At 45.9% G+C, this 12,417-nt stretch overlaps 3 protein-coding genes across 7 annotated transcripts in view; 1 reads left to right on the forward strand and 2 right to left on the reverse strand.

Moving 5' to 3' along the window:
• Positions 1-2,128, reverse strand: part of ankrd34a (ankyrin repeat domain 34A) — a 31,100-nt gene extending 28,972 nt beyond the window's left edge. For all 3 annotated transcript variants that reach the window (XM_005462360.4, XM_003457574.5, XM_025911126.1), the window contains exon 1: positions 748-2,128. The gene's annotated coding sequence lies outside the window, so the exon portion shown is untranslated. The remainder of the gene's footprint in view (positions 1-747) is intronic.
• A 1,353-nt stretch (positions 2,129-3,481) lies between these two features.
• decr1 (2,4-dienoyl CoA reductase 1, mitochondrial) lies at positions 3,482-9,735 on the reverse strand. 2 transcript variants are annotated; one of them, XM_005462358.4, is made up of 10 exons: positions 9,583-9,735; positions 5,726-5,925; positions 5,202-5,259; positions 5,034-5,120; positions 4,790-4,937; positions 4,518-4,617; positions 4,333-4,405; positions 4,095-4,241; positions 3,893-3,955; positions 3,482-3,792 (listed from the first exon to the last, which is right to left on the reverse strand). In XM_005462358.4, the coding sequence occupies exons 1-10, from the start codon at positions 9,640-9,642 to the stop codon at positions 3,733-3,735; spliced, it is 996 nt and encodes a 331-aa protein (XP_005462415.1). In that variant the 5' UTR covers positions 9,643-9,735; the 3' UTR covers positions 3,482-3,732. The 2 variants fall into 2 exon arrangements, with proteins under 2 accessions (XP_005462415.1, XP_003457613.1); XM_003457565.4 differs by having other exon boundaries at positions 9,577-9,734.
• A 259-nt stretch (positions 9,736-9,994) lies between these two features.
• pmvk (phosphomevalonate kinase) lies at positions 9,995-12,006 on the forward strand. 2 transcript variants are annotated; one of them, XM_003457564.5, is made up of 5 exons: positions 9,995-10,398; positions 10,729-10,792; positions 11,222-11,374; positions 11,447-11,576; positions 11,653-12,006. In XM_003457564.5, exons 1-5 carry the CDS (start codon positions 10,304-10,306, stop codon positions 11,811-11,813), a joined length of 603 nt encoding a protein of 200 aa, XP_003457612.1. In that variant the 5' UTR covers positions 9,995-10,303; the 3' UTR covers positions 11,814-12,006. The 2 variants fall into 2 exon arrangements, with proteins under 2 accessions (XP_003457612.1, XP_005462416.1); XM_005462359.4 differs by having other exon boundaries at positions 11,222-11,378; positions 11,653-12,005.
• Positions 12,007-12,417: the final 411 nt, after the last annotated feature.

Below are 12,417 nucleotides of genomic sequence, written 5' to 3' on the forward strand. Positions count from 1 at the left end.
TAGGTTTACAGGGTTATTGAATTATGGTTAACGGTTGGTGGAACATTATCTGCCAATTACATCTGCCACCCTTCTCCAAATCTGTGCCCCTACCTGGCCCCCCCAACAAAAAATTTCTAGACACGCCACTGCAGCTAGGGAAAGCATTACGTCAATTATGTCCTCACTAACATATGAAAACAAGTATGTGTGTGTGTGCGTGTCTCTTTGTTTGTGTGTGCATGTGTGTTTGTGTGTCTCTGTGCGTGAGGTAGTATTTCTACTGCAGTATACCGTGTAGTAGTACAGAACATTATTAGAGAGCAATCCCTGATCGATAGATTACTGATTGCGTCACGTGTTCCTGCTGTCACCTGGCACACAGGTGGAACCTCCGGCTCATGATGATGATGATGATGATGAAGGTGAGCTGTGGAGGAATGCGGATCTCTCGGTTTCTACGTCACTGCGCTGCTCTGACGCACGCGGTTCTATATTTACACACGCGTGAGACACGTGCACGCGCGTGTGCCATCGCAACACGCGTGCGCGTGTTCCAAGATGAAGATAAATGATGTTTCTATAGCTTCATCATCATCATCCTCAAACATCTGGAGGCATCACGGCGATCAAACAGACCCACACACGCACGCGCGGGGTACCGGGCCCGGGAGCGGCGATGCTGGTGGCGATGACGATGATGAAGATAGAGCAGAGCTGCAGTGATGGAGCTGATGGAGCTGATAAAGATGTGTTTGGTGTTCTTACCCCGGTATGAAGAAGCCTCCTCTTCATCGGCTCACCGACCGTCTGAGTCCGTCACCGACCGATGCTGTTTACCGACGGACTGACGGAGCCGCTCCTCCTCCTCCTGTGCGTCTTCCTCCTCCTCTTCCTCCTCAGTCTCAGCGGCTCACAGCGGATTCACCCCCCCTACCCCCAACCCCCACCGCCGGTTAACGGCACAACCGGACATTTGAAACATTTCTCCCTGATCAATAACCTGATCAGACTGAAGCTCTGCTTTTAGTTCCGCTGCTTCATTTTAATAGAAATCACCTGTTAGACGGCCACGGCGTTTCCATGGCAACGGTACACTTCCTGTTCGCACGAGGGAGAGTTTTGCTGTTAAAAAAAGATTTCAGCGCAGACCAGCGATTATTATGGGATGTTTGTAACTGTAAGAAAGCAGGTCAGAGACTCTTCATCGTCATCATCCTCTTCATTATTATTATCATCTTTTATTTTTTTATTACCTGAAGACAAAAATAAAATACTGCAGCGCTCGCGCACACACACACACACACACACACACACAGAGTGGTGCTATTATGGAAACAGTTTCTATGGTAACTGATGTGCTGAATTCCTGCAGAAGTGTTCCCACGGTGACACACACACGCACACACACACACAGACTGTGTGTGTTTAATGCTAGCATTTTAACGAATCAGCTTTTGTGTTTATGCTGAACATGCTGGAACCTCCTCGCCTCACCAAGTCAGAAACCTTCATTATCATCATCCTCACAGGGATGCTGTAACAGGCGTGTTCTCCTGTCCCTTTGAAGGTTCTTCAGGTTCTCCAGGTTCCTCCTTCAGTCAAAACACATCCTCATCAGGTTAACAGGTGATAATAAACCTCCCATTGCCATGAATGTTGGTTTATCTCACTGTGTCAGATTGGCCACCTGTCCAGGTGTACTCCACCTTTCAGCCTATGACAACTGGAATAGGCTTCACCCCTCCATGACCCTGAAGTGTGTAAGCATAAAATCTCAGTGACACAGACGAGCAGAGACGAGTACCTGATGTTTGATCTGTTTCTGATAATTTACTGGAGTAACATTACAAAGTGCATTCTGGGTAAACGTTCAGACTCGTATCAGCCTGTGGGACAGGTGTCTGCTCCGGTGTGAGCAGCTGAACGTTGCAGGTTTGTCGCAGACCGGTTCTGTTGCAGGGTGTCAAATCTTTCCTCCAGATCCATCACAGAAACTTGGTTACCACAGAGGTATCCATATCCATGATCCCTGTGAGAATTTTCCCATCTACACTGACTTCATGGCATCAGCCAAGCTTCAGCTGTTTATGATGACAGGTGGTGCTCAGTTTAAGTCCTCGAGTAAATATATGGCATTTGGGGAATGTATAATCAAATAAAGGCATGTTAGAAAATTAATCTGTGCAGTGTCTTGAAGCATGCTCAATCACCCAGCTAAGGAAATCCCAAAAGGTTGATTCTGTTCACCTGGACGTTTTCTGTGGGAGAAACATTTCGTCACTCATCCAGGTGACTTCCTCAGTCTCAGCTGACTACAGGTTTCCCCAATCATATAAACAGGACATTTGCACAATGACTGAAACCAGCCCACTGAATTAACAATGGCCTGGGAGGTCAGTTCCTTGATCATTAATATGCAAATTGTTATGACCAAAGAACAAAGCCAATTGATGAAGGACCATTGATCACTGACTCAGGACGTACCACAATTCACAGCTCACATTAACTCGGTGGACCGACACATCAAATTCACCAGGGAGGATATGAAAAGTGGCAGGTTAGCCTTCTTAGACTTCCATCAGTAATGGGGGACATCTAAAAGCTGATGTGTACCGTAAACCTACGCATACGGATCAGTATCTAAGGCTTGACTCTCATCATCCACTGGAGCATAAACTGGGTGTCATCAGGATGCTACAACACAGAGCGAACACCATCCACAGAGACACAGCGGCCAGGGGAGCAGAAGAACATCACATCAAGAAGGCCCTGAGTAAATGTGGTTATCCCAGCTGGACTTTTGTCAAAGCTGGGAAGGCCCCAAAAGAAAGCTCCAGCCGATCCAGGAGAGAAGGACAACCGCTGCCCAGGCGAAAACCTGTAGTGATCCCATATGTGTCAGGAGTATCGGAGCAGTTGAGACGCATTTTTTCTAAACATTGCGTCTCTGTGGCTTTTAAACCCCAAAACACGCTGCACCAAAAATTGGTCCACCCCGACACAAACAGAGTAACATAGTGTACGCTGTTAAGGGCCAGGAGGATTGCCAGGATTTATACATCAGGGAAACCAAACAACCTCTGGCTAAGAGGATGGCACAACAGAAGAGCTACCTCGTCAGGCCAGGACTCTGCAGTCTATTTACACCTACAGGCCAGTGGACACTCTTCAATGATGAGGATGTGCACATCCTGGACAGGGAGGAACGCTGGTTTGAGCGCAGAGTCAAGGAGGCCATTTACGTGAAGCTTTCCTGGTTTACAGTGGAGTTTTGGTCTGTCCTGGTCTTTGTGGTTCCTGCTGACTGCCTCTTGGGGATAATGAAGAGACCCATGACTCTTGATCTCTTTCAGTGCTTCTGTTGGTTTGTTTGAAGCATCAGGACGTCCTGTGCAATTGAAGCGTGTTCTTCTAAACTCTATGAACACGCCATCAGGAAAACTCTAGCGTGAGGAGAAAACCCCTAATACGTGACATCAGTGTAAATTAAACCCAGACCTCAGCAGATTACCTTTTTTATTATCAAACTGTCAAAAGCATTTACACTGAGCCTGTGCAAACAGTCATGTGACAGCCTATCACCAGCTGTAAGCTAACATGTTGGGTATTGAATATCAGCTGATTGATCATTCATTCACTTATCTAAACTCTCCTGTCAGATTTATAATTACGTCGCTGGCAGGGGCCGGAACCACTGCAGAGAGTGATTTGAATGACTGTGGTGGTCCAATGACAAGCGTCACAGTGCTTTCAGGATCCTTTGGTGTTTCTGATCATCGCCTCCAGTATCTTCCACTGATCGGGAGTCACCTGAGACACAAAGAGTTGAATAAATGTTAATACAGTGAATAGGTGGAGCCACTGAATAATCAGGTGTGAAATTGGCAGAGGGACACAATGCGACACTTACACTGCGCAGTTCGTTAAACTCTCCTGCGAGTGACACATACTCTCCTCCATCAAACCGAATCACCTGAAAACAAACACGCAGTTCCTGTTACATTCAGCAGGAAGTCCAATCTGACCAATTAGTGGCACCTCGCAAATGCACCTCATGAACCATCCAACCCTACAACTGTTTGACCTTTGACCCCAGGTCATTTTAAACTCACAGCTCCAGACATCCAGGAGGCATAGTTGCTGCTCACATAAGCTGCCAGGTTTGCGATCTCAGCTGGTGTGCCGAGTCGGCCCGTTGGGATGCGGTCGATTGTGGCCTTCTCGAAGGCTCCAGTCGGGTCCAAACGGCTGAAGGCCCCCTGAAACCCCCCAAACAAGCCAAAAAAACATAAACAACAACAACAAACTGAAGATAACAAACACCAGCCGCTACAGTCACGTGGGTGGCACCTTTGTTCTGATTGGTCCAGGCTGGATGATGTTGAATCTGTGGCCATAGCGCCCCCATTCTGCTGCCAGAGACCTGAGACACAGCAACAAAACTAATAATGCTAACCACAGGTGATGCTGTGAGATGTTCAAGGTCATCTAACCTTACAGAGTGACCTCCGAAATCAAAATGGAATTTAACCTACTTGTAGAGCGCCTCAACTCCGGCCTTTGCCGAAGCACTCGGGACCACAAAACCAGAGCCAGACTCAGCATATATGGTGGTGATGGCAAGGAAGGATGCTCCTAAACAAACAACAAAAAAACCCAGACAGCAACATACCCGACACACATGATCAGAGCGAGACAGTCAAAGACATCTGAACAGAATCTCGGAGAGAAGTCTCGAATGCCAAAAATGGCAGCACTCTATGCCTAAAGAGCCAATCGACAGCTGGACAGGAAAAGGCTTTTCTACCTTTTTGGTTCTGGATCAGCCTCTTTCCGAGCTCCAAGGTCACAAACGCTGTCCCGTTCAGGACGATGTCGGTGATGGTCTTCCAGGCATTTGGTGACAGACGTTCTGACGGACAGACAAAGTTTCCTGCAGCATTGTTGATTATTACCTGCACCAATCAGGATGGAAGGTTTAGGGTATGGGTCACCCAATGAGGGCCTGAGAGATCCAGAAAGAGGTGTGTGTTTGGTGTGTGTGTGGTTACATCAGGAAGTCCGGTCAGAGCTTCCATCTGATCGACACATTGAGAGACGGCCTGAGGATCTCTGACATCACACTGCACCGCATGCACCTGAAGACAAAGAGACACAGCTTGTTTGGACCAGCACAGACTACACAGAGTCTGGTACTGGATCCAGATTCTGGTTCTGACCTTGTTTCCAGTTTGGCTGCTGATCTCCTCAGCTGTCCGCTGCAGGATGTCCAGCTTCCTGAAGCACAAACCAAGATGGAATCAGGGTTCAAACAGTGCTCGTGGCTCGTTTTGAGTTCTGGTGGCTGCTTGGTTTAAAGAGGAGATGGAGGAAGATCCGAGTGTTGCTCTGATGAAAAAGGCACCGACTCATCTATGAAGTCGGGTTACTGAAGAGGAGAACTCAGAGGCTCTCTAGAGTTCTGGTCACATGTATGAAAACAGGTTTTCCCTGTTATCCAAACTAACTCAGAGGTAAACCTCAGTGTGACGATGATTCTTAATGAGAGAGGAGACACTGAAGCTGGACAGATGAGGAAGAGGAAGATGGCAGATTAAAGTTAACGGTGCGTTTCCGTTTAAATGGACCTCTCTTCACCTTTACCAGCTGGTTCTGCGGGATCTCTGCAAACATTGTGCTCAAATCTACAGTTCCTGAGCTGACGATCAGATTTAAAACAGATTATGGTCATGTGACCCCTGACCTGCTGGCAATGATGCACTGCGCTCCCAGCTGCGACAGGGTGGCAGTCATGGCACGCCCCAGCCCCGTTCCTCCTCCTGTGATTAAGGCCACGTGGTTATTGAAGCTTCCCGAGGGCAGCATGGCGTCTCCAAGGGGCGGAAAGAAGCTGGCCTGCGACCCGAAGCGGAGACCCGCTGACCCGTGGAGCCTCAACTGGAGCTGCAAACACATACGATTAATCACTTCATCGATCCGGTAAAAGGAGCAATTGATTACATTCAGCATCAGTTAGCCTCTTTATTGATGGACTTTTCCAATTCGAACCATGAAAATGTACCTGACAGGTGAGTCCTTCTGGTAAAGAAGTGTGTAACTGAGTTGGGGCTTATTGATCTCATTAATCTCCTGACAGGAAGTTCATCTAACCACCACCAATCGCATGCTTATTTACTCTGATGAAACTGTGATCAGTCTCATTTATCGTTTTCTATAAATGAGACTGCGGCTGTTTCATATTATGAAACCTGCTGTAAATCAATCTGAGGCGGACTAACTGTGTTATTTAAAATCCTCTGCAGGTTAGAGCAGGATAAACAGGTTAGTTTGCTGCACTGTGACGGTCTAAAGTAAAGAACACAGTTAGCTTACATCAAGTGTAGCAGAGATTCATATGAATTTTAGCTGATGATGCTTGTATAGTGCAGGGGGTAGGCGACCTTTCTGATGATGAGTGCCATCTAAAATTTCCTCAGAAGTCAATGTGCCATATGATTACATTAGCACTAAATTTAATAACGCTCTATATTAACAGTTACACACTATATAGAACAACTTTATAGAATTATATTTGTTGGCAGCTATCAGCGAATAGTTATCAGTAGAGCTGCCACGATTAGTCGACTAGTCACGATTACGTCGACTATCAAAATCGTCGACGACTGATTTAATAGTCGACGCGTCGTTTGAAGCTTTGTAAGATCACAAAAGACGCAGGAATAAGTAGTAGGATTTAAAAGTGTAATAACGGACTGAAACAGAAGATGGCAGCAGTGCATGTAAAGGATGCCAGCTGCCGTTAAACCCCGAAGAAGAAGAAGCTGTGTCCCAGAATTCATAGTGCGGCCCAGCGCAGTTGTCAACAATGGCGGCAGCTAGTTAGTTTTAATATTACTCTTATTATTCTTTCTGGGTCACAAAATAAACGTTTAACATATTTTCAAGCTGTAAGTTTTACGTCCAATCGATGCATGATCTGATTAGTCGACTAATCGCAAAAATAATCGGTGACTAGTCGACTATCAAAATAATCGTTTGTGGCAGCCCTAGTTATCAGCTATTTTGAAACAAAAAAAAGGACACTTTTTATCCATAACAGCAAATGAACTGTACAACAGAAAATGCAAATACTATTTATGGTCTCCTCACAACAATGATAAGAAAAATAAACTGGGCCAATATGGTATGTTTGTTAACACAGAGATACACATATTAATGTGATCTCTGGTCTCCCACTCAGAGACACAGGTCTCCGAGTGTCCAGCATTCTCACGGCTACCTGAGGACACTCTTCCTGTGAGAGAAAATCTGCTCACACGGATATGTAGAACCAAATACTGTCAGTAATGCCTCTGCAATGTTCTGAAGACAGTTAAACTTGTCAGGTAGTGATGTCCAGCAGGTGAAAATGCAAGCTCCATGAACACGCACAGCTGTGGATTCCAGCTGCATTCGTAGTTCTGCAAACTTTGACCCCCACAGAGTCGAGGTTTTCAGTTCAATCAGCTGCATTTCGATGTCCTCTGTGTCCAGCCAGTTAATGCGAGACAAATCCAGCTGCTCATTAAACCTTTCTGGTTTGATCAGAAAAGAAAACATTGGTCCATACACCTGAAAGTCCCGAAAACGCATTGTGAATTCTGTCTCGAGTCTACGGATGTATCCGTGTATTTCCGTGGTGCTGAAGCTGTGCTGAGCAGAAAGCTCCCTGAAGAATTGGAAGTGTCGGAATGTGGAAATTTGAACATCGCTGGAAAAAACTGCCAGCTAGCAACGTCCCTCTCACTGGTAGGCTAAGTTATTTTTAGCCAGTTACAAGTTGAATCTGGTAGTTGGGGTTGTTAGCTAAGATACCATCATTAAGAAGAGGCACAACTAATGTGTGTATGCGAGCTAATTTGCGATGTGCACCGCTGGCCCGGCCATTTATTTTTTAATGCACCTTCTCAGATTAATACACTGCGTGTCGTGCCATCAGTTAACCCTTCGCGTGCCAGCTGTGGCACGGGTGCCCAGGGTTGCCGACCGCTGGTATAGTGTCTAACATAAAGACGCCATTTTCATTTTCATTTCATTTTAATTTTTTGTTTCACACACGGTTCAGCACTATTTCATTTCCTTCACACAAGCCCTCATTCCACTGCACCCATGGGTGAAAAGGAGCAGGAAGAAAAACAAATTCTTATTAGCCCCTGCCCCCTATCTGAATTCCAATTAATCTTACAAGTGGGCGCACTCTAATATTTATCTATATTTAACAATGCAAAACAAAACAAAAAATTAATATAATCAACAATATACAATACTACTAATATAAAATACCACAGAAATACTACTCTTGCACAGGTTTTCAGCCAACAGGCCCTTAGACAGGCAGCCAAAATCATCAATGACCCCTCTCACATTCTCCTCCCTACATTTCTATGGCTCCCCTCTGGGCGACGCCTCCGCTGCATTTCCTGCAGGACTGAGAGGAGGAGAGCCACCTTTATCACCAAAGCCACTCTGCTTTTTAACTCCTGCTGATAAGACCATTTCCCACACCCATAAACATAAATTACTCTACACTCTTTTTATACTGCCGACACTTTATTCACTATTCACTCACTTTAATTTTAAAACTGTGTATATAATGTATATTCTGTGTATTTATTATCTCACTCTTACTGCTTGTTTATGCCCTGTCCTTATCTTCAATGTCATGCTGCTCTGTTGTATCTTAATTGCCCCTTGGGGATAAATAAAGTCTTTCTGATTCTGATTCTACTAGATGGCACAGAAGAAGTGTTCCTTCCACATTTAGCCCAGATTACTTTCGTGTTCTTCATATTGAGTTATTGTTTTAAGCATGTAACACATTTTAAAACAGTGTATATTTGTACAACTCTTAAGATTATCATGAAGAGAATTCCATATTCTTATACCTCTAACTGTCGGACACATTTGCCTTTGTGTGGTCCTAGCAAACTGATCTTTAAAATAAAATTTCCTTCTACTGTCCCCACTTCCTGAACACAATACAAATAAACTTTGTAACTTAAGAGGTAATGTATTATTTTTTGCCTTTAACATGATTAATGTTTGTAATTTCACTAAATCTTTTAATTTTAACAATTTCGATTTTATAAACAGATTATTTGTATGTTCTCTATATTTAACATTATGAACCATTCGTACCACTTTCTTCTGTAACAAGTATAACGGTTTTATATTACTCGCATATGTATTCCCCCACACTTCAGCACAGTAACTGAGATAGGGGAAAATTAGTGAGAAATATAAAATACGCATTGCCTTATAACCTAATACATCTCTGACATATACAGTGTACTGTCACTGTAGAGGATGAAATCAGCCAGGACAGCTCAGGAAACATCTGCTCACATCTGGCTGAATTCATGGGAACTTCTAATCAACCACTCAGCTGTCTGTGCGCACGCGCCTCAGGTGGACATGGGATAACTGGGTGAGAGGTCAGCACTCTAAAAAAGTTATTTACTCTATCATCACTCAAACAATCCGCTTTCTGACGTCACAGACGCCCGAGCGAGGGCATCAACAAAGTGCTGCATAACTGAAGTTTTTTCCCCTCACGCGCACAGCGGAGCTCCTTACGACCGCCGCCAGCCTCCCTGCTCTCCCCAGGACACGCGCCGCCATCTTCGTCGGTTCACGAAGGCGTCATAACGGGTCGTACTAAGTAAAGCAGGAGCGGCGGGAACGTCGAAACGGAAAAGCTCCCAGAAAGTCCGGTTAATGCTGAGGAATCACTCGGGACTGACCTGGATTAGAATTTGTTCCATTTTTGAGTTAAAGGTTGTATTAGATTTGGTCATTGATCGCTTGGTTTTATTTTTTTAAATATAAAGTTTCTAGTTTTTAGCTAAAATCACCTCTTATCTGTTTTTTTAAATTTTAATTTTCAATCAAAGTTTTTTTTTTTTTAGCCTCGCTCTTTCTTTATTTACGTTAGCAGTGACGAAACAGAGACACCCCCTCCTCCCTACACAGTGGTTCAGTCCACATCTGACGATGATCACGTGTTACCGTAATATCGCTATTGCGCGCGCAAACGGAGCTCCGTTTTGTCCACAAACAGCTTGACGTGACGCAGATCGATGGCCGGTCGGTTTGGTATTGATAATTGATCTGATGAAGCTTCGGTGACTGATGACCTGCGCTCTGGGAGGACATTGCTTTTGTTCGTTCCTGTCTGCTGGGCCAGTTACGGTTCCGGTCCGTCATGGTCCGACCGGAAATCTGAACTGATAAACAGAAGCTGATCGATGCGCGCGGAGCTGAATGAGAGGATTGATCAGCAATGGAGGACCGGGTCTCCGAGCCCAGCCTGGTTCTGGTCTTCAGCGGGAAGCGGAAGTCCGGAAAAGATTACGTGACGGAGCTGATCCAGAAGAGGTAAACACACCTGGAATAATTCGTAATTTATGGAAAATTCAGCAAAAGAAACACAATTTTCACAGCAGATTTCGGACCCAGTTTCAGCTCCATTACAGCTAAAACCAGAAAACAACAAACTGCACTAAGATAACCCACCGCCATCATCATCATCATCATTATATCACGATCTAGTTTTTAAATCCGCCTTTCTTAATGTTAACCTTGTACCTGTGCAGTTGTAAATATTTGTGTTTCTGAGTGTTTGTTGTTTAAAACACAAACACCTGGAGCACTTGGACACCTGTCCGTGTTTGTTTACCTCACTGCACTGACCTTGACTTGTTGCAGGTTGGGCTCTGACGTCTGCTGCATCCTGCGCCTGTCTGGACCCCTAAAGGAGCAGTATGCTCAGGTGAGACTCACCTGCTCCAGATGCACCTTCACACAAATGTCTGCACTTTACCTGGAGGTCATGAGTTCAGATCCCCGGCCAACTGGTTCTCCTGAATTAAGGTGGGTGACTGTCCAGGTGTCCAGGTCTTGGAGCTCCTTCAGGTGAGCTCAGGCTGATGACGATTGAGGATGTGCCAGTGTGGCAGCAGGTTTGATCTCCAGAAGGTTCCTGGGAACCACCTCATGGACCACATCCTCCAGCAGCAGCTTATATTCGTACTCAGACATGTGTGAGGTGACCTCGCACAGGTGAAATAGCGCATTCAGGGTCACACCTCATCATACCTGCCAGTCTGCTTCAGTACCTGAAGCTGATAAATCACAGCCAGACACTATACCAAGAAGGCTGGTTCTGGTTCTAGTCCTCACCCTGGTTCTCGTTCTGCAGGAACATGGTCTGGACCTGGACCAGCTGATGGGTCCTGGACCTTATAAGGAGCAGTATCGGGCTGACATGATTCGCTGGGGAGAATCTCGCCGCCGCCAGGACCCTGGCCTCTTCTGTCGTCTGGCGAGCAGAGGAGCTCACCAACCAGTGTGGGTAGGTGAGTGCGGATCATGTTGCTGTGATGTAATCCTTCAGACTGCTGAGCTGTGCTCTGTGATTGGTCAGGTGGTGAGCGATGCGCGGCGGCTCTCGGACCTGCAGTGGTTCCAGGCAGAGTTTCCTCAACAGACTCAAAGTGTCAGAGTTCAAAGTTCAGAAAACACCAGGTCACAGAGGGGGTGGAGCTTCACTGCAGGTGAGACTGACTCCTCCCACTAACCGTTTCTCTCACCTTTTTCCGTCTCACCCGTCTGCCCATCTCGGTCTCTCAGGTGTCGACGATGCGGAGTCGGAGTGCGGTCTGGACAGCGGAGTTGAATTTGATTGGAATGTAATTAATGAGGCCGACGCCCCCTTGTTGGACGAGCAACTGCGTCCAATCTTGCAGCTCGCTGAGGAAGCAGCTTCATCATCATCAGTAAATCGAAACTGATCATCAATGACTGATCAGGTGGTCCCGCCCACAGAACTAACGGGTTGACTGAACCTGCAGCTCAGGTGTTTCAGAGCAGCTGCTGCAGGTGGTCTGGCATCTTTTTAAAGAAAGGAGGACGGCATGCTTTCAGCAGCATGAACCACAAAACTTTATTGTTCAGCTGATCAATAAAGTTTTATTTAACACCTGTCCAGGCCCTGTGTTTTTGTTTTTTAGAAGTTTGTGGTCCCCCCCTAGCTGTTGCTGGTGTACAAGCGCCCTCTGCTGGTCTGAGCAGGTTAAATCAATGATTTCAATGAGAAAGATGACAGCCGAGGCTTCGTTCCAAACTCTGCAGCTCTTGCTTTAGTACTGCAGTCCAGCAAATGTTGAATGAACATGGCTCTGCAGCTGGAAGACAACACTGGTGTAGTAAAAGGAGCCATTTCACCGGCACTCACCTGTTCTCAGCACATGCCTGTTCCACAAGCCTGAAAGTTTACCCAAAGTTTGCACTTTGAGTCACCAGAATGTCACCAGGTTTTCAGACTCCGAGCCTAAAACTGACCTGGTGTCAGTTTTAAACTCTCCTGCGGACGTCTGCTCGAGTTGTACGTGTACT

Source organism: Oreochromis niloticus, linkage group LG11, assembly GCF_001858045.2.
Source record: "Oreochromis niloticus isolate F11D_XX linkage group LG11, O_niloticus_UMD_NMBU, whole genome shotgun sequence".
In the NCBI taxonomy this organism is placed as follows: Eukaryota; Metazoa; Chordata; class Actinopteri; order Cichliformes; family Cichlidae; genus Oreochromis; species Oreochromis niloticus.